This window comes from Amia ocellicauda, chromosome 1 (assembly GCF_036373705.1).
Source record: "Amia ocellicauda isolate fAmiCal2 chromosome 1, fAmiCal2.hap1, whole genome shotgun sequence".
Classification (NCBI taxonomy): Eukaryota; Metazoa; Chordata; class Actinopteri; order Amiiformes; family Amiidae; genus Amia; species Amia ocellicauda.
This window is the reverse complement of record NC_089850.1, coordinates 63,506,411-63,527,864: the sequence shown is the minus strand read 5'-3', so window position 1 is coordinate 63,527,864 and position 21,454 is coordinate 63,506,411. Positions and strand designations below refer to the sequence as shown.

Below are 21,454 nucleotides of genomic sequence, written 5' to 3'. Positions count from 1 at the left end.
AGTGTTAATGTGCTGTAGTGTCCAGTCAGTCAGTGTTAATGTACTGTAGTGTCCAGTCAGTCAGTGTTAATGTGCTGTAGTGTCCAGTCAGTCAGTCAGTGTTAATGTGCTGTAGTGTCCAGTCAGTCAGTGTTAATGTGCTGTAGTGTCCAGTCAGTCAGTGTTAATGTACTGTAGTGTCCAGTCAGTCAGTGTTAATGTGCTGTAGTGTCCAGTCAGTCAGTCAGTGTTAATGTGCTGTAGTGTCCAGTCAGTCAGTCAGTGTTAATGTGCTGTAGTGTCCAGTCAGTCAGTCAGTGTTAATGTGCTGTAGTGTCCAGTCAGTCAGTGTTAATGTGCTGTAGTGTCCAGTCAGTCAGTCAGTGTTAATGTGCTGTAGTGTCCAGTCAGTCAGTGTTAATGTGCTGTAGTGTCCAGTCAGTCAGTCAGTTTTAATGTGCTGTAGTGTCCAGTCAGTCAGTGTTAATGTGCTGTAGTGTCCAGTCAGTCAGTGTTAATGTACTGTAGTGTCCAGTCAGTCAGTGTTAATGTGCTGTAGTGTCCAGTCAGTCAGTCAGTGTTAATGTGCTGTAGTGTCCAGTCAGTCAGTGTTAATGTGCTGTAGTGTCCAGTCAGTCAGTGTTAATGTACTGTAGTGTCCAGTCAGTCAGTGTTAATGTGCTGTAGTGTCCAGTCAGTCAGTCAGTGTTAATGTGCTGTAGTGTCCAGTCAGTCAGTCAGTGTTAATGTGCTGTAGTGTCCAGTCAGTCAGTGTTAATGTGCTGTAGTGTCCAGTCAGTCAGTCAGTGTTAATGTGCTGTAGTGTCCAGTCAGTCAGTGTTAATGTGCTGTAGTGTCCAGTCAGTCAGTGTTAATGTGCTGTAGTGTCCAGTCAGTCAGTCAGTTTTAATGTGCTGTAGTGTCCAGTCAGTCAGTGTTAATGTGCTGTAGTGTCCAGTCAGTCAGTGTTAATGTACTGTAGTGTCCAGTCAGTCAGTGTTAATGTGCTGTAGTGTCCAGTCAGTCAGTCAGTGTTAATGTGCTGTAGTGTCCAGTCAGTCAGTCAGTGTTAATGTACTGTAGTGTCCAGTCAGTCAGTGTTAATGTGCTGTAGTGTCCAGTCAGTCAGTGTTAATGTGCTGTAGTGTCCAGTCAGTCAGTCAGTGTTAATGTGCTGTAGTGTCCAGTCAGTCAGTCAGTGTTAATGTGCTGTAGTGTCCAGTCAGTCAGTGTTAATGTACTGTAGTGTCCAGTCAGTCAGTGTTAATGTGCTGTAGTGTCCAGTCAGTCAGTGTTAATGTGCTTTAGTGTCCAGTCAGTCATTGTTAATGTGCTGTAGTGTCCAGTCCGTCAGTCAGTGTTAATGTACTGTAGTGTCCAGTCAGTCAGTGTTAATGTGCTGTAGTGTCCAGTCAGTCAGTGTTAATGTGCTTTAGTGTCCAGTCAGTCAGTCAGTGTTAATGTGCTGTAGTGTCCAGTCAGTTCTCTCTCTCTCTCTCTCTCTCTCTCTCTCCAGAGATAGGTAACCCAGATTTGAAATGAGAAAGTGGCCAAATCTGTCTCCATCCCTCCCTCTTTCTCGCTCTCTCTCGCTCTATAAATAAGACTCGTTTTTTGGAGGAGTGTCACCAGTCGATTTGTATGCACCTATCCATCTCTCCCCCTCTCCTTCTCTCTCTCTGTCTTTTCTCCATCAGCTCTCCAGCCTGCTCCTACATTCATTCTGTCTGGCTTGACATTTTTTTGAAACGATTGTGTGTATCAGGATTCTTATTGTCTGTATTTGTGATGGACAGAGCGACTGAGACAGACAGAGAGAGGGAGAGAGAGACATAGACAATACTCACGTTATCTCCCTCTCTCTCTCTCTTGCTTTTTTCTTGTTCTTGTGTCTCTGTCCATTCTTGGTACTGAACTGTTTGCAGCTCTCTGTACCTCTCTCTCCATCCCTCTCTCTCTCTCTCTCTATCCCTCTCTCCCTACATCACTCTCTCTTTATCCCTCTCACTCATCTTCCCTTGTTCCTTACCTTGTAAGAGATTGCCTGTTTTAATTTATTTTTCAATTAATTTGATATACATTTTCAAAATCTCTGGATTCCACTCTCTGGAGTTGGAAACGAAAGAGAGAGTGAGAGAAGAACAAGGAAAGAGAGAGAGAGAGAGAGAGAGTCTTCGAAGGAAAAGCTCAGAGACAGGTACTGTGATTGAATTATCTGTTATTGGTTATTGATTATTGATGTGATTGGTTGTCTTGTCTCTCTCCCAACCCTCCACTCCTCCTCCTCTTCCTACTTCATTCTGTATCTCTCATGTTCTCCCTCTCTTTTTACCTCTCTCATTCTCTCTCTCTCTGTCTCCCTGTATAGTACATAGTATAGCATAGTATAATACTACAGTATAGTATACTATATTACCATTGTATAGCCCAGTGTATAGTGTATAACATAGCACAGCGTAGTATAATACAGTATAGTGTAGTGGTACAGTTCAGTAGGAGGATGTTTTATAATATAATTGTAGTGCACTGTGTTGTAGTGTAGTGTAGAATAGTGTAGTATAGGACATCACAATGTAGTATAGTACAGTATGGAATAGTCTATAATAATACAAACACTGATAATCACACCCTGACTGTGTGGCTCGCTCACCCTGACTATGTCATATCATCTGTTTAATCCTTGAACTCCCCTCCACCTCTCTCTCCCCATTCCACTCCTCCTACTCCCTAATCTACACTGTGCTTTACTGCTTTACTATACAGCCTGTATTGACCTGATTGTCCACCCCTCCCCGTCTGCTCCTCTCAGCCATGTCCACCCCAGTGTCCCCGTCCCCCTCCATGTCCCCCCTCTCGCTGTCCTCCCCTGCCCCCTCCCCCTCCTCCACCGCGCCCTCCACCCCCACCCCCGCACCCGCCCCAGCCCCGCTGCCTTGCCCCCTCTCCCCCCCGCCCAGGCAGCCAGTGTTCCAGCGCCGGGGGGCCGTGAAGCACAAGAAGATCGTAGAAGTGAAGGATCACCAGTTCACTGCACGCTTCTTCAAGCAGCCCACATTCTGCAGCCACTGCACTGACTTCATATGGTGTGTGTGTGTGTCTGTACTGTGTGTGTGTGTGTGTGTGTGTCTGTACTGTGTGTATCTGTACTGTGTGTGTGTGTGTCTGTACTGTACTGTGTGTGTCTGTACTGTGTGTACTGTGTGTGTGTGTCTGTACTGTAATGTGTGTGTGTGTCTGTACTGTGTGTATCTGTACTGTGTGTGTGTGTGTCTGTACTGTACTGTGTGTGTCTGTACTGTGTGTGTGTGTGTCTGTACTGTACTGTGTGTGTCTGTACTGTGTGTGTGTGTGTCTGTACTGTGTGTGTCTGTACTGTGTGTGTGTGTGTACTGTGTGTGTGTGTCTGTACTGTGTGTGTCTGTACTGTGTGTGTGTGTGTACTGTGTGTGTGTGTCTGTACTGTAATGTGTGTGTGTATCTGTACTGTGTGTGTGTGTCTGTACTGTGTGTGTGTCTGTAAAGTACTGTGTGTGTGTGTGTCTGTACCGTGTGTGTGTGTACTGTACTGTGTGTGTCTGTAAAGTACTGTGTGTCTGTACTGTACTGTGTGTGTGTATATGTATGTGCTGTGTGTGTGTCTGTACTGTGTGTCTGTACTGTGTGTGTGTGTGTGTGTGTGTGTCTGTACTGTGTGTCTGTACTGTGTGTGTGTGTGTGTGTGTCTGTACTGTGTGTGTGTGTGTGTGTTTGTACTGTTTGTGTTTGTGTGTTTGTACTGTACTGTACTGTATTGTGTTATTTGATTAGTAACAGTATTAATGTTAATACAATGTATTGTATCTTGTTTTCTATAGGGGAATTGGCAAACAAGGATTTCAGTGTCAAAGTCAGTATTCTCCTTCTTCTCCTTTTCCTCCTCATTCTTCTTCTTCTTAGTATTATTATTAGGACTAACAATCTCCCTCTCTCCCTGTCTCCTTTCTCCCTCTCTCCGTCTCTCCCTCTCTCAGTATGCAGTTTTGTCGTACACAAGCGATGTCATGAATTTGTAACGTTCACCTGCCCTGGAGCGAACACTACCCCCAAACCTGAGGTACCTTTCTCTCTTTCCTCTCTCTTCCCTCTCTCACCCATCTCTCATCCCTCTCACCCTCTCTGCCAGGCAGTCAGTCAGAGGGGGAACAAGAGGGAGAGACCGAGCCATTGGCAGCCCAGTCCGGCCACCTGTCACAGCCTGAGGGAGAGGCAGAGGGAGAGGGAGAGGGACCTTTCTCTCTTTCTGAGAGGGAGAGAGAGAGAGAGAGAGAGAGAGAGAGAGAGAGAGAGAGAGAGAGAGGGGGGGGGATATGTAGGAGAATGACTGAGTGACTCTGTGGATTTGTGAAGATAACTTACATTTCTTAACCATCATTAAGTAGAACAGGATTAAAATAGGTCAAGGACAGAAGAGAGAGAGGGAGAGGGAGAGTGAGAGTCAGTCAGTCAGTGATACTGTACAGCAGTGTTCAGTCAATAAGTGTTAATGTCCATCTCCCCCTGTCTATCAGTCTCTGAAGAGTAAGCACAAGTTCAGGCTGTACAGCTATGCCAGCCCCACCTTCTGCGACCACTGTGGCTCTTTGCTGTATGGACTCATTCACCAAGGCATGAAGTGTGCCAGTGAGTGACCAGCTGGATACTGACTGACTGGACACTACAATACTACATTAACACTGACTGGACACTACAGCACATTAACACTGACTGACTGACTGGACACTACAGCACATTAACACTGACTGACTGACTGGACACTACAGTACATTAACACTGACTGACTGACTGGACACTACAGCACATTAACACTGACTGACTGGACACTACAGCACATTAACACTGACTGACTGACTGGAGACTACAGTACATTAACACTGACTGACTGGACACTACAGCATATTAACACTGACTGACTGACTGGACACTACAGTACATTAACACTGACTGACTGACTGGACACTACAGCACATTAACACTGACTGACTGGACACTACAGCACATTAACACTGACTGACTGGACACTACAGCACATTAACACTGACTGACTGGACACTACAGTACATTAACACTGACTGACTGGACACTACAGCACATTAACACTGACTGACTGACTGGACACTACAGTACATTAACACTGACTGACTGGACACTACAGCACATTAACACTGACTGACTGACTGGACACTATAGTACATTAACACTGACTGATTGGACACTACAGTACATTAACACTGACTGACTGTACACTACAGTACTAGTAGTCAGAGTTCATACTTTATACATCAAGCTAATACATACACAAAAATATCCCTGTCTTTCTCCCTCCCCCTCCCCTCCGACTCTCCCTCCTTCCTCCTCTTTTTCTGCAGGTTGTGAGATGAATGTGCACCGGCGCTGTGAGAGCCGTGTGCCCAGCCTATGTGGGCAGGACCACACTGAGAAGAGGGGGAGGATCCGGCTGTCTGCCAGGGGAGAGGGAGAAAGCCTGCATGTCACCAGTGAGAGAGAGAGAGAGAGAGAGAGACAGACAGAGAGAGACAGAGAGACAGAGAGAGAGAGAATCGGGGAAGGGGGGAAGGGGGGAAAGGGAGCAGAGAGACAGAAGGTGCTGTGTGTGTCTATTGACTACAGGCTCCAGTGACAGTGTGGACACCAGGGGGCAGTGCTGTGTGTGTCTATGACTACAGGCTGCAGTGACAGTGTGTCGACACCAGGGGGCAGTGCTGTGTGTGTCTATTGACTACAGGCTGCAGTGACAGTGTGGACACCAGGGGGCAGTGCTGTGTGTGTCTATGACTACAGGCTGCAGTGACAGTGTGGACACCAGGGGGCAGTGCTGTGTGTGTCTATTGACTACAGGCTGCAGTGACAGTGTGGACACCAGGGGGCAGTGCTGTGTGTGTCTATTGACTACAGGCTGCAGTGACAGTGTGGACACCAGGGGGCAGTGCTGTGTGTGTCTATTGACTACAGGCTGCAGTGACAGTGTGGACACCAGGGGGCAGTGCTGTGTGTGTCTATTGACTATAGGCTGCAGTGACAGTGTGTGGACACCAGGGGGCAGTGCTGTGTGTGTCTATGACTACAGGCTGCAGTGACAGTGTGTGGACACCAGGGGGCAGTGCTGTGTGTGTCTATTGACTATAGGCTGCAGTGACAGTAAGTGGACACCAGGGGGCAGTGCTGTGTGTGTCTATTGACTGCAGACTGCAGTGACAGTGTGGACACCAGGGGGCAGTGCTGTGTGTGTCTATTGATACAGGCTGTAGTCCTGTTAATTTCCTGTATCAAACTGATATATACTGATATATATTCTCCTTGTATCCCCCGTCCACCATCCCTACGTCTGTCTCTCTCTGCCCCTTATCCCTGTCATTCCCTCCCTGTCTTAATCCCTCTTCTGCTCACCCTAACCCCATCACCCTCCTCCCTCTGTCTCTGCTCTCCCCTCCCTCCCTCTCTCCTCCCCCTCCCCTCAGTCTGGGAGGCTCGTAACCTGATCCCAATGGACCCGAATGGGCTGTCCGACCCGTACGTGAAGCTCAAGCTGCAGCCCGATCCCAAGAGCCACAGCAAGCAGAAGACCAGGACTATCCGCTCCACCCTCAACCCTGTGTGGAACGAGAGCTTCACATTGTGAGGGAGGGGAGGGCGTCCCTGTGCTACTGGGTTAATGTACTATACTGTACAGCCCTCCCCACCCCTCTCTGTCTCTCTGTCTCTCAGCGCACTTCAGTGTGCTGAACTCTGTTAACCCTCTCTCCCAACCCGCCCTCCTTCCCCCTCTTTCTCCCTCTGCCTCTCAATTCATAAGTCCAAGGAAAACACGCCGGATCTCTCTCTCTGTCCCCTCGCTGCAGCGCTCTGAGAGCAGCGGACTGGGACCGCCGGCTGTCCGTGGAGGTGTGGGACTGGGATCGCACCAGCCGCAATGATTTCATGGGGGCGCTGTCCTTTGGCGTGTCCGAGCTGTTCCGCCGCTCAGTGTGCGGCTGGTACCGGCTGCTGAGCCAGGAGGAGGGCGAGTACTACAACATCCCCGTGCCTGACCAGATCGAGGGCGAGCGAGAGAGAGAGAGAGAGAAAGCAGAGGTGAGAGAGAGACATTTCTGTCATTTCTTAGTTTGACCACCATATGGTGCAAAAAACACTTCGGTGACAGAACATATGTATATGTATGCATTCCTCTGTCCGTCGCTCCCACTTATCCCTCTCCTCCCCCTTTCTCTCTCACCCTCTCTGACTGTACCACAGACTGTAGTGACCACAGACTGCAGTGACTGTACCACAGACTGTAGTGACTCTAGTGCAAAGGGGGGTGATGGTGATGTTTGGGGTGGGGGCGGTATTTTTTTTTTAATGTGCAAAACAGCTACATCTAGTTCTCTTATTGTTATTACTCAATTACTCTCTCTCTCTCCCTCCCCCTCTCTCTCCCAGGTGCTCAGTGTGTCTGCCGTGCCCCTGCCCCCCCCTCCCACCCGCCCCCTCCCACCTCCCCTCTCCTCGTCCCCCCCCCGCGGACTGACCCTGGAAGACTTTAACTTCCTCATGGTACTGGGGAAGGGTAGCTTTGGAAAGGTAGGGACAGAGGGAGAGAAAGAGAGAGAGAGAGAGAGAGAGAGAGAGAGAGAGAGGTTGAGGGAGTGGGGAGGGATAGAGGGGGTGTTGAGCAAAATGGAGATAGAGGGGGGGAAGAAAATATGATGGGGGAGAGGGCAGGGGGAAGAGGAGTGTCTGTGGGGTCTGTATTAGGGTCTGTGTGTCAGGAGTGTCTGTGGGGTCTGTATTAGGGTCTGTGTGTCAGGAGTGTCTGTGGGGTCTGTATTAGGGTCTGTGTGTCAGGAGTGTCTGTGGGGTCTGTATTAGGGTCTGTGTGTCTCTGTGTCAGGAGTGTCTGTGGGGTCTGTATTAGGGTCTGTGTGTCAGGAGTGTCTGTGGGGTCTGTATTAGGGTCTGTGTCAGGAGTGTCTGTGGGGTCTGTATTAGGGTCTGTGTGTCTCTGTGTCAGGAGTGTCTGTGGGGTCTGTATTAGGGTCTGTGTGTCAGGAGTGTCTGTGGGGTCTGTATTAGGGTCTGTGTCAGGAGTGTCTGTGGGGTCTGTATTAGGGTCTGTGTGTCTCTGTGTCAGGAGTGTCTGTGGGGTCTGTATTAGGGTCTGTGTGTCAGGAGTGTCTGTGGGGTCTGTATTAGGGTCTGTGTGTCAGGAGTGTCTGTGGGGTCTGTATTAGGGTCTGTGTGTCTCTGTGTCAGGAGTGTCTGTGGGGTCTGTATTAGGGTCTGTGTGTCAGGAGTGTCTGTGGGGTCTGTATTAGGGTCTGTGTGTCAGGAGTGTCTGTGGGGTTTGTATTAGGGTCTGTGTGTCAGGAGTGTCTGTGGGGTCTGTATTAGGGTCTGTGTGTCTCTGTGTCAGGAGTGTCTGTGGGGTCTGTATTAGGGTCTGTGTGTCAGGAGTGTCTGTGGGGTCTGTATTAGAGTCTGTGTGTCAGGAGTGTCTGTGGGGTCTGTATTAGGGTCTGTGTCAGGAGTGTCTGTGGGGTCTGTATTAGGGTCTGTGTGTCAGGAGTGTCTGTGGGGTCTGTATTAGGGTCTGTGTGTCAGGAGTGTCTGTGGGGTCTGTATTAGGGTCTGTGTGTCTCTGTGGCAGGAGTGTCTGTGGGGTCTGTATTAGGGTCTGTGTGTCAGGAGTGTCTGTGGGGTCTGTATTAGGGTCTGTGTGTCAGGAGTGTCTGTGGGGTCTGTATTAGGGTCTGTGTGTCTCTGTGTCAGGAGTGTCTGTGGGGTCTGTATTAGGGTCTCTGTGTCAGGAGTGTCTGTGGGGTCTGTATTAGGGTCTGTGTGTCAGGAGTGTCTGTGGGGTCTGTATTAGGGTCTGTGTGTCTCTGTGTCAGGAGTGTCTGTGGGGTCTGTATTAGGGTCTGTGTGTCAGGAGTGTCTGTGGGGTCTGTATTAGGGTCTGTGTGTCTCTGTGGCAGGAGTGTCTGTGGGGTCTGTATTAGGGTCTGTGTGTCAGGAGTGTCTGTGGGGTCTGTATTAGGGTCTGTGTGTCAGGAGTGTCTGTGGGGTCTGTATTAGGGTCTGTGTGTCTCTGTGTCAGGAGTGTCTGTGGGGTCTGTATTAGGGTCTCTGTGTCAGGAGTGTCTGTGGGGTCTGTATTAGGGTCTGTGTGTCAGGAGTGTCTGTGGGGTCTGTATTAGGGTCTGTGTGTCTCTGTGTCAGGAGTGTCTGTGGGGTCTGTATTAGGGTCTGTGTGTCAGGAGTGTCTGTGGGGTCTGTATTAGGGTCTGTGTGTCAGGAGTGTCTGTGGGGTCTGTATTAGGGTCTCTGTGTCAGGAGTGTCTGTGGGGTCTGTATTAGGGTCTGTGTGTCAGGAGTGTCTGTGGGGTCTGTATTAGGGTCTGTGTGTCAGGAGTGTCTGTGGGGTCTGTATTAGGGTCTGTGTGTCAGGAGTGTCTGTGGGGTCTGTATTAGGGTCTGTGTGTCAGGAGTGTCTGTGGGGTCTGTATTAGGGTCTGTGTGTCAGGAGTGTCTGTGGGGTCTGTATTAGGGTCTGTGTGTCAGGAGTGTCTGTGGGGTCTGTATTAGGGTCTGTGTGTCTCTGTGTCAGGAGTGTCTGTGGGGTCTGTATTAGGGTCTGTGTGTCAGGAGTGTCTGTGGGGTCTGTATTAGGGTCTGTGTGTCAGGAGTGTCTGTGGGGTCTGTATTAGGGTCTGTGTGTCAGGAGTGTCTGTGGGGTCTGTATTAGGGTCTGTGTCAGGAGTGTCTGTGGGGTCTGTATTAGGGTCTGTGTGTCAGGAGTGTCTGTGGGGTCTGTATTAGGGTCTGTGTGTCAGGAGTGTCTGTGGGGTCTGTATTAGGGTCTGTGTGTCTCTGTGGCAGGAGTGTCTGTGGGGTCTGTATTAGGGTCTGTGTGTCAGGAGTGTCTGTGGGGTCTGTATTAGGGTCTGTGTGTCAGGAGTGTCTGTGGGGTCTGTATTAGGGTCTCTGTGTCAGGAGTGTCTGTGGGGTCTGTATTAGGGTCTGTGTGTCTCTGTGTCAGGTGTGTCTCCGGGGTCTGTATTAGGGTCTGTGTGTCTCTGTGTCAGGAGTGTCTGTGGGGTCTGTATTAGGGTCTCTGTGTCAGGAGTGTCTGTGGGGTCTGTATTAGGGTCTGTGTGTCAGGAGTGTCTGTGGGGTCTGTATTAGGGTCTGTGTGTCAGGAGTGTCTGTGGGGTCTGTATTAGGGTCTCTGTGTCAGGAGTGTCTGTGGGGTCTGTATTAGGGTCTGTGTGTCTCTGTGTCAGGTGTGTCTCCGGGGTCTGTATTAGCATGTGTGTCTCTGAGCTTTATTGGCATGGCCGTCATCAGCAGTGTGGCAATCTCTCTCTCTTGCTCTCTCTCTCTGTTTGACAGGTCTTGCTGGCGGAGTGGAGAGGGGGAGGAGATGGTGGAGGAGAGGAGAGATTGTTTGCAGTGAAAGTGTTGAAGAAGGACGTTCTGGCTCTGGATCAGGACACAGAGTCGGCCATGGTGGAGAGGAGGGTTCTGGGATTACGTGGACGACCTCACTTCCTGACTGCGCTGTATGGAGCCTTCCAGACACAGGTAACACAGAAAGAGGGGGCGGGAAGAGAGGAGAGAGGCAGTGGGAGGAAGGGGGGATGGAGACTGCTAACTGACTGACTGAACACTATTTTCCCAACCATTTCCAATGCCCCCCCATCAATCTCTCTCTCCCTCTCCATCTCTCTGTTGACCCATTTACTGTGCTAATTGGCTCGCGGAGTTAATTGGGACATTATTACCCCAGAGGGGGGAGAGTTGCACAGACTGATCATTACAGTACACTGAGGGCCATAGACTGCAAGGCAGACACCTGTGTGTGTGTGTGTGTGTGTATGTGTGTGTGCGTATGTGTGTGTGTGTCTGCGTGTGTGTGTGCGTGTGTGTGTGCATGTATGTGTGTGGGTGCGTTTGTGTGTGTGTGTCTCTCTCTATCTGTGTGTATCTGTGTGTGTGTGTATGTGTGTGTGTCTGTGTGTGTGTGTGTGTGTGAGAGAGAGGGAGAGTGAGTGTGTGTGTGCATGTGCATGTGTGTGCGTGTGCATGTGTGTGTGTGTGCGTATGTGTGTGTGTGTGTGTGTGTGAGAGAGAGGGAGAGTGAGTGTGTGTGTGTGTGTGCGTGTGCGTGTGCGTGTGTGTGTGTGTGTCTGTGTGTGTGTGTGTGTGTCTGTGTGTGTGTGTGTGTGTGTGTGCGTATGTGTGTGTGAAGTGCTGTGTCAGTGCATTGACAGTCCACTGATCAGTGCTATTGTTCACAGGAGCGTCTGTACTACGTGATGGAGTATGTGAACGGGGGAGACCTGATGTATCACATCCAGATCGTGGGCAAATTCAAGGAGCCGCATGCAGCGTCAGTATTGATCGCCGATCAATCATCAATAATCAACTATGAAAACAGTAGTCCATAGTTTACACTTTATAATCTTTAATCTCTTTGTTTAATCTGAAATCAGTAGCCAATGATCAATTACCATGGGTCAGTGATCAATAATCTATATTCTCTCATTTCCATGCTGTATTCCTTACTCAATAATCTATTGTCCATAGGCAATAATCAATAATCTGTCAATTTAAGAACATAACAACATAAGAAAGTGTCCAATCGAGAAGAGGCCATTCGCCCCATCGTGCTCGTTTGGTGTCCATTAATAACTGAGTGATCAAGGATCCTATCCAGTCTGTTTCTGAATGTTCCCAAATTGTCTCTTCTGCCTCATCGCTGGGGAGTTTGTTCAGATTGTGACGCCTCTCTGTGTGAAGAAGTGTCTCCTGTTTTCTGTCTCGAATGCCTTGAAGCCCAATTTCCATTTGTGTCCCGGGTGCGTGTGTCCCTGCTGATCTGGAAAAGCTCCTCTGGTTTGATGTGGTTGATGCCTTTCATGATTTTGAAGACTTGGATCAAGTCCCCACGTAGTCTCCTCTGTTCCAGGGTGAACAGGTTCAGGTCCTCAGTCTCTCAGTAGGACTTTCCCTTCAGACCTGGAATAAGTCTGGTTGCTCTCCTCTGAACTGCCTCTAGAGCAGCGATATCTTTCTTGAAGTGTGGAGCCCAGAACTGTCCACAGTATCCAGATGAGCTCTAACTAGTGCATTGTACCTATTCCTCCCATAGTGTAATTATAGTGGACATTTTTGTTACCTGCATGTAATACCTTGCACTTGTCCACATTGAATTTCATCTGCCAGGTATCGGCCCACAACTGAATATTATCTAAGTCCCTCTGAATAACCTAATAATGTCAATCAATAATCATTCTCTTTATCTCCCCATTCCCCCCTCTCAGTTTCTATGCTGCAGAGATAGCGATCGGACTGTTCTTTCTGCACAAGAAAGGAATTTTATACAGGTAACCATCCACTCCATCCCTCTGTCTCAGTCAGTCAGTGTTAATGTGCTGTAGTGTCCAGTCAGTCAGTCAGTGTTAATGTGCTGTAGTGTCCAGTCAGTCAGTGTTAATGTGCTGTAGTGTCCAGTCAGTCAGTGTTAATGTGCTGTAGTGTCCAGTCAGTCAGTCAGTGTTAATGTGCTGTAGTGTCCAGTCAGTCAGTCAGTGTTAATGTGCTGTAGTGTCCAGTCAGTCAGTGTTAATGTGCTGTAGTGTCCAGTCAGTCAGTCAGTGTTAATGTACTGTAGTGTCCAGTCAGTCAGTGTTATTGCATTAATATTAGTTCAATACAGTCTCTATCTCTCTCTCTCTCTCTCTCAGAGACCTGAAGCTGGACAATGTGCTACTGGACAGTGAGGGTCACATCAAGATCGCTGATTTTGGGATGTGTAAAGAGGGGGTGTTTGAGGGGGGGGTCACTGGGACCTTCTGTGGCACCCCTGACTACATCGCCCCCGAGGTGAAAGACAGAGTAGACACTACAGCACATTAACAATGACTGACTGGACACTACAGTACATTAACACTGACTGACTGGACACTACAGCAAATTAACACTGACTGACTGACTGGACACTACAGTACATTAACACTGACTGACTGACTGGACACTACAGCACATTAACACTGACTGACTGGACACTACAGCACATTTACACTGACTGGACACTACAGCACATTAACACTGACTGACTGACTGGACACTACAGCACATTAACACTGACTGACTGACTGGACACTACAGCACATTAACACTGACTGACTGGACACTACAGCACATTAACACTGACTGACTGACTGGACACTACAGCACATTAACACTGACTGACTGGACACTACAGTACATTAACACTGACTGACTGGACACTACAGCACATTAACACTGACTGACTGACTGGACACTACAGCACATTAACACTGACTGACTGACTGGACACTACAGCACATTAACACAGACTGACTGACTGGACACTACAGCACATTAACACTGACTGACTGGACACTACAGCACATTAACACTGACTGGACACTACAGCACATTAACACTGACTGACTGGACACTACAGTACATTCATTAACACTGACTGACAGAGATACAAAGACGCCTCAGGTAACTGAAGGAAAATAATACATTATTTTCTCTGGAACAAAGAAATAAATTATAATTTTACTACCAAACAATACATACACACTCTCACACACACCCACAAGAAACACACTCTGATACACAATAACTTTCAAGTGATTTCTCCCTCTCTCTCTCCTCTCTCTCTCAGATCGTGGCCTATCAGCCATATGGGAAGGCGGTGGACTGGTGGTCATTTGGAGTTTTACTGTATGAGATGCTGGCAGGACAGGCAAGTGTGTGTGTGTGTGTTTATGTTAGTTGTGTGTTGGTGTCTCTAAGTCTGTAGTCAAGATAATCCGGCTGCTAGTGCTCCTAGAGGAATGTATAACCGCTTTTCAACAAATACGGCAAAAACGGCACAATACTAATGATAATATTAATAATAAGAATGATAAAGCTGCACGCAGCAATGAGGGGGGCAAGCATATCTGTGTGGAAATATCATATTATAACATACTTTGGTACTCCAGCCTTAATGAGACTTGAACCCCAGTCTCTCACAGCACAGTACAATGACCTTACTACTAAATGGCCCAGGCTTCTTAATGAGCCTTCAGAATTGCAACAATATGGCAATGTTAGTTTAAACATAAAACTAAAAACCATAAATTTGGCTGACATCTGCAGGACTGAATAATTGTAACTTAATCCAGTATTGTCACCACACCATATGAGGTATGACATCCATTTCCTATAGGTATCTACCACAATACCAATTTCCGTGAGTTTCTGTTCAGTAGTTTTCATGTCTTGGTCATTTGAATATTATGGGCAAAAAATTATAATTTGATAATGGTGGCTGTCCTGTTGATTTCATATTTCATATTTTGGACCAATCCAATATGGCAGGCAAAACATGTGACGGATCGAAATCTGAATATAAGTCCTAACATTATTTCATACACCAAGTTTCACATATGTCTGAAGATGACTGAATATTGTCTAATACATCCAATATTGGCACCAGACCATATGACTTACGGCCTCCATTTTCCTTAAGTAACAACTTCCCATAGGTATCTACCACTATACATCGGCTCTCAAAAGTATTCACCCCACTGGACCTTTCCACATTTCATTGTGTTACTGTAACAACCACTGTATAAATGCACTTCCACATGTCCCCACCAGAGGTAGCCATCACCCTCTCCATACCAGTCACCTCTCCCAACTTCAATCAGTCACTCATTCAATAGCACAAGAGCACTGCCACACACCCAACTCCGTGTGTGAAATGGAGTCCATGTCACTGGGTAGAACATGCCTGTCCACCGAAGAAAGAAAGAGTAGAGTGCAGCAGTGGCTCTGCCTCTATTTGCGGGATGCTTGTCCGAGTCGTCCTGGCTCCTCCATCACTTCCCCTTATGACCATGTGACTGCAACATTTTGCCAGCTCGTCACTCCGGCTCAATGTCCTGTTCGGGCTCTGATCCAGCTCGGTGATAAACACGTCTTTGTTTACGCTCTGCTTGACTCTGGTTCTGCGGGGAATTTCATCAACAGGACGACTGGGATGAAACACCAAATCCCTCTCTCACCATGTGTACCTCCTCTCCGTGTCCGTGCTGTCAACAACCAGCCCTGTTGCCTCTCCACTAACCTCTCTGTTAAAGGGATCTACACGCACTTTTACCTGGATGGACTCCGCCACTGCAGGATTCGCCCACCTCAAGACACTGTTTACAACTGCCCCCATCCTGAGACACCCGGACCCCTCTCTTCAGTTAATTGTGGAGGTGGATGCTTTAGAATCAGGGGTGGGGGCTGTGCTTTCCCAGTGACACGGACAGCCGCCCAGCTTTACCCCTGTGCTTTCTTCTCCTGCAAGCTGTCACCGGTGGAGTGCAATTATAAAATCATCAACTGTGAGCACCTCGCTGTCAAGCTGGCTTTCGAGGAGTGGAGACATTGTCTGGAGGGCTCCAAGCATCCCTTCCTGGTTTTAACTGACCACCGCAATTTGGAGTACATCCAGTCAGCAAAACATCTCAACACCCCTCAGGTGAGCTGGGCGCTCTTCTTCAACCACTTCCAGTTCACGTTAACTTACCACCTGGGATCAAAGAACATCAAAGCAGACTCACTCATCACCAGTTCGACTCCTCTCCTGCTCCTCAGTCCACGAAATCCATTCTGTCTCCCCCCTGCTTTCAATGGAACATCTGGGACCAGATTCAGCAAGGACTCGCCTCTGGCTCCTTCCACTTGCCCAGTGAACCGGACCTACATCCCATCGTCTGTGTGCCCCCAATTGCTTCAGTGGATCCACTCGACTCCTGCCTCCGGTCACCCAGGTGTCAGCCGCACCATTGCCTGATCCACCTGCGCGCAGTCAAAAGCCTCCACACACCTTCCTGCAGGTCTGCTTGAGCTGCTTCCTGTCCCTCACTGCCCATGGTCCTACATAGCCGTGGATTTCATCACCGATCTCCCCAAATCACAAGGCTACACCAACATCCTGGTAGCAATCGATTGGTTCTCCAAAGGCTGCAGACTCATTCCTCTGAAGGGACTGGCGATGTAACAACCACTGTATAAATGCACTTCCACATGTCCCCACCAGAGACAGCCATCTTTGCCCATAATAAACCCGAGATACTTTGTCTCTTCGTTTCCAAAAGCGGACTTTGCAATGTTTGCAGTGAGCCCCGACTCCCTCAAAGATTGAAGGATGGCTGTTAATCTATCAAGTTGTTCCCTCCAGGTGGAACTGTAAATAACTACGTCATAGATGTACGCTGCAGCTTACGCTTGATGTGGGAGTAACACCTTATCCATAAATCTCTGAAAGGTGGGGGGGGACCGTGGAGACCAATATTCTCTTTCGATTCCTCAATCAGCAGAATTTGCCAATATCCTTTTTCAGGTCCAGAGTCCAGATAAAGCGATCCTGTCCCAGATCCTCCAAGAGTCTATCCAACCGAAGCATGGGATATGCATTGAACTTGGTGATAGCATTCTCCTTACGGGAAGTCAACTCAAAGCTGCAAATTGCCATCAGGTTTCCCGATGGTCACAATCAGACTGCACCATTCACTCCGTGAAGGCTTTCACCCCCAGTTTGAACATATTCTCCACTTCAGCTTGGATGGCTTCCCTCTGACTCTACGGGACCCTATAGGCTCGCAACCTCACTCTGGCATCTCGCGGAGTGACAGTAGCATGTCTCAGAAAACACATCACCAAACTACTGAATGAGGTGTCGTAATTCTCTCTGCTGATCAGCAGTTAGCTGCTCCCCCATAGATATCCCTGCGGCCCCTAGTTGCTCAACTGTGGGTCCAAAGTGCTCCTCGGTATTTTCTGACGTAATAAAATTAACTTCCCTTTCTACTCAGGGTTTGAGTAGATTCACATGATAAATTTTAGTCTTTTGCAGTACCCAGGCTGCCATATTTCATAATTAACTAGCTCAGTTGCTCTAACCTCAAATTGACCCTGCCACTTTGTGAACAGCTTTGATTCTGATGAAGGGAGCAGTAACAACACCTTGTCTCCTGGCCTGAAAGTTCGAATTCAAGCTCTCTTGTTGTACTGCTGCTCTTGCTTTTTCTGTGCCATTTTGAGGTTTTCTTGAGTATCTTCCCATCCTTCTCTCATTAAGTCGAGAATTTCCCAGGGTCTCCAACTGTAAAATAACTGTAAAAATGGGGACAACCCTGTGGATCTGTGGCCATGTCCCATCTGGGCACTGGTAACTGTAGAAGCGGCACCTGTAGGTTTCTTCTGTGATGCCCAGCCAAAGAAGGGTGGCATTCTTCACTTTCTTGTATTCCAGGGCATCCTGGTCAGGCATGACCTGGTGAGCAGCTAGGGCTTCCCCCACTAAGCATGGTGCTAATTTGGTGGCCCATACAGCTTGAGGCCACCTCGCCACCAGGAATGCCTTTGCATCGTAATCCATTGTCATCTTCAGCTTCGGCTGGCACATAGACTGCAGCACTGTTGTTTCCACTGCACTGGAGGCCGCTGCCATCTTGTCCACCAGAAGAAAGTTGCCAGCTGTTCTGCCTGCACTATTTTTGTGCTTATGATAGAAAAATAATCAAAACTTGTTCAACAAAGGAGACTCAATCAAATTTAAAACAAAAGAAACAAACAAAACCTAGGAACACAATCAAGTCTCATCTGTAAAAACACAAGTTTTCCTTTAGTTATTTCTCCCCCCCAACTCCCTTGAATCACATTCTCTTTCCAAGGACCGAACCTGAATGAAATTAAAAGGTTTGTCCCCTATTATGTGCTGCAGAAAGACCCACAATCAGCTGCACACCAATCAGCGATTGGTATTTCAAAGTACTGACTGATTTCGCACATACATATTATTTGCCCACAACAAAGATGTCGTCCATTCTAATCAGAGCTTATGCCCAAAAGATAGAACTTCTTCATCACACCATGTATTTTGAAGGCTTTCAAGGTCAGTTCACAGTCCCCTGGTGTCTGGGAGGATGAATTTCAGCCAGCGCTCACTTGGTCACATGGCAATATGAAAAATATATGGCAGAAAAATGATAAAATCCAGGCAAACAAGATCTGAAGAACAGCAACAACCGCATATTAGCAATAGTTTCTTCCCTCCCCAAATCACCAGCGACTGTCCAGTGGAATCCTGCAGGCTGGTGTCACACACTGTCCCTCAGACTGGTGTCCCACGCTGTCCCTCAGACCGGTGTCCACACAGTCACTCAGACCGCTGTGAGTCTGCACCTTTTTTGGGTTACTCTGACAAGAGTGTCAGCCTTTCATTTCTCCCTTCCTCACTCTCTCTCCCTCCCTCTGTCCATCCCCCCCCCCCCCCCCCTGAAGCCTCCGTTCGATGGGTGTGATGAAGAGGAGCTGCTGGAATCCATCCTGGAGCAGAGTGTGTCCTACCCCAAGAGCCTGTCCAAGGAGGCTGTGTCTGCCTGCAAGGGGGTCAGTCTGTCAGTCTCTGTGTGTGTGTGTCTGTGTGTGTGTGTCCTTTAACAGTTTTGACACTCCCCCTCGCTCTCTCTCTCAGTTCCTCACTAAGCAGGCTGTGAAGAGGCTGGGCTCCGGGCCGGATGGAGAGAGAGATGTGAGGGATCATCTCTTCTTCCGACGTATTGACTGGGAGCGACTGGAGAGACTGGAGATACAGCCGCCATTCAGACCCCGAGCGGTCAGTCAAAGTCACTGTAGTGTCCAGTCAGGCAGTGTTAATGTGCTGTAGTGTCCAGTCAGTCAGTGTTAATGTGCTGTAGTGTCCAGTCAGTCAGTCAGTGTTAATGTACTGTAGTGTCCAGTCAGTCAGTCAGTGTTAATGTGCTGTAGTGTCCAGTCAGTCAGTGTTAATGTACTGTAGTGTCCAGTCAGTCAGTCAGTGTTAATGTGCTGTAGTGTCCAGTCAGTCAGTCAGTGTTAATGTGCTGTAGTGTCCAGTCAGTCAGTCAGTGTTAATGTGCTGTAGTGTCCAGTCAGTCAGTCAGTGTTAATGTGCTGTAGTGTCCAGTCAGTCAGTCAGTGTTAATGTACTGTAGTGTCCAGTCAGTCAGTCAGTGTTAATGTGCTGTAGTGTCCAGTCAGTCAGTCAGTGTTAATGTGCTGTTGTGTCCAGTCAGTCAGTCAGGGTTAATGTGCTGTAGTGTCCAGTCAGTCAGTCAGGGTTAATGTGCAGTAGTGTCCAGTCAGTCAGTCAGTGTTAATGTATTGTAGTGTCCAGTCAGTCAGTGTTAATGTGCTGTAGTGTCCAGTCAGTCAGTGTTAATGTACTGTAGTGTCCAGTCAGTCAGTGTTAATGTGCTGTAGTGTACATTATGACATCATTACCCTTCTCTCTCCCTCTCTCTCTCTCAGGGGGGGCGTAATGGCGAGAATTTTGACCGTTTCTTCACCTCCGCCCCCCCCACCCTCACCCCCTCCGATCAGGATGTGCTGTCTGCTCTTGACCAGTCAGAATTCGATGGCTTCTCCTTCCTCAACCCAAACCTTCACTTTCCCGTCCACCCAGCCACAACCCCCCCGGGATCCCTCCGACCCCTTGTCCCCGCCTCCTCCCCTTCCCCTCCTGCCTCCTCCCCCTCCCTCATTTCCAACAGCTGCTCCCCTCTCACTGCTATCTGAGAGAGCGAGTAGAGAGAGAGGGCTAACAGGGTATATGGGAAGAGGTGGAGCGGGGGAGAGGAAGAAAGGGAGAGACAACTTTATTATTATTATTATTATTATTATTATTATTATTATTATTATTATTAAAGAGTGTTTAATACAGTCCTCATCTCTCATTGCCATTCATGTAGTTACTGCTTAGATTCTATCCACACAGATATATGTATCGAGCTGAATAGGGAAGCGGTCACAGATGAACAGATACCTAGAGAAAGACAGGCAGGTAGACAGCTAGACACGTAGATATTGTCGATGTTACTCACAGACTACACCATGGCACTCTGCATCACTGACACTCATGATAATTGATCAGGAGTTTTATTAATCTTATTTCTGTCAATTATACATAGATTTAGATATATAGATTTAGATACATAGATTTATATATAGATTTACTGATACTTTGATAATAGATTTATTCTGACAGATAGATAGACAGAGAGATAGATACATAGGAGGATAAACAGATACACACAGACTACACACTCAAGGCCGATTTATACTTCTGCGTCGGTCCGCGTCTGTGTCTCTGCGTAACGACGCAGAGCAGGGGTTTGTGGGTAAGCGCAGCGTCTCTGCGTCTGCGCGTCAGGCCAGCGCTGATTGGCTGAGCAGGATATTGTGAGAGCCGCGGTGTGCGATGTGTGTCTGTAGCGCCGCCGCAGAGAAACCATGTGTGACATAAGAAACTATTTAAAACGCATCCACAACACGAATCTGTCCACATAATTGGTATTTTGTCCTTCGAAGGCACATTTCGTTAATATAATTCACATTTCCTGAACATAATTCATATTTTATCTCACGAAATGTACACGTATTTCATACAATACATAATTATAATTAATATATGATGTGTAGCAAATAGCGTGTTTCACCAATAAACATGATTATACATATTTCACAATTACTAATTTGATTACAAAGCCCATATTGTCGTTATGTTAATGCGACACTGCCCCCTATGGACGCGTCACTCTTAGTGCCAGTGTGTTGGCAGACAGCTGTGCGACGCCCGCGCATGTCCGCAGAGACACAGACACAGAAGTACAAACCAGTCTTGTCAGTTACACAAAGACTACACAATCACACAACACTGTCAGTTAGACACAGACTAAACAATCACACATAGAGGGACAGATACTATAGAAATATAAATCTGCAAGTGTGAGTTTGTGCATTTTGAATACATTGAATTGTATATGAATAATCCTGCAATAAAAGTATAGATATTTAGCCCATGAAAAATTGTCTCTCTTTTTATTGATGTTTTCTCTATATATTTCCTCTCTCTCTCTCTCTCTCTCTCTCTCTCTCTCTCTGTCTCTCTCTCCTTCCCTCTTTAAAAAAGTAAATAAACTCTCACATTCTCTCTCCCTACCTCTCTTGAAAGATGCTTACCTCTCTACTCAAAAACTGTAAATCTAGCAATTACCAGTTAACATTCAGCTCCTCAGAGAGACAGAGGGAGGGTTAGTACTGACTGACTGGACACTACACCACATTAACACTGACTGACTGACTGGACACTACAGTACATTAACACTGACTGACTGACTGGACACTACAGTACATTAACACTGACTGACTGACTGGACACTACAGCACATTAACACTGACTGACTGGACACTACAGTACATTAACACTGACTGACTGACTGGACACTACAGCACATTAACACTGACTGACTGGACACTACACCACATTAACACTGACTGACTGACTGGACACTACAGCACATTAACACTGACTGAC

At 47.7% G+C, this 21,454-nt stretch overlaps 1 protein-coding gene across 1 annotated transcript; it reads left to right on the top strand.

Annotated features, from left to right (window-relative positions):
- Positions 1 to 2,790: 2,790 nt before the first annotated feature.
- prkcg (protein kinase C, gamma) lies at positions 2,791 to 20,928 on the top strand. Its single transcript, XM_066712587.1, has 16 exons — positions 2,791 to 3,062; positions 3,834 to 3,865; positions 3,990 to 4,072; positions 4,527 to 4,638; positions 5,385 to 5,513; positions 6,495 to 6,651; positions 6,876 to 7,066; positions 7,415 to 7,596; positions 10,408 to 10,599; positions 11,316 to 11,407; positions 12,342 to 12,404; positions 12,765 to 12,903; positions 13,721 to 13,801; positions 18,382 to 18,489; positions 18,575 to 18,715; positions 19,390 to 20,928. Exons 1-16 carry the CDS (start codon positions 2,791 to 2,793, stop codon positions 19,654 to 19,656), a joined length of 2,241 nt encoding a protein of 746 aa, XP_066568684.1. The 3' UTR covers positions 19,657 to 20,928.
- The last annotated feature ends 526 nt before the right edge of the window (positions 20,929 to 21,454 follow it).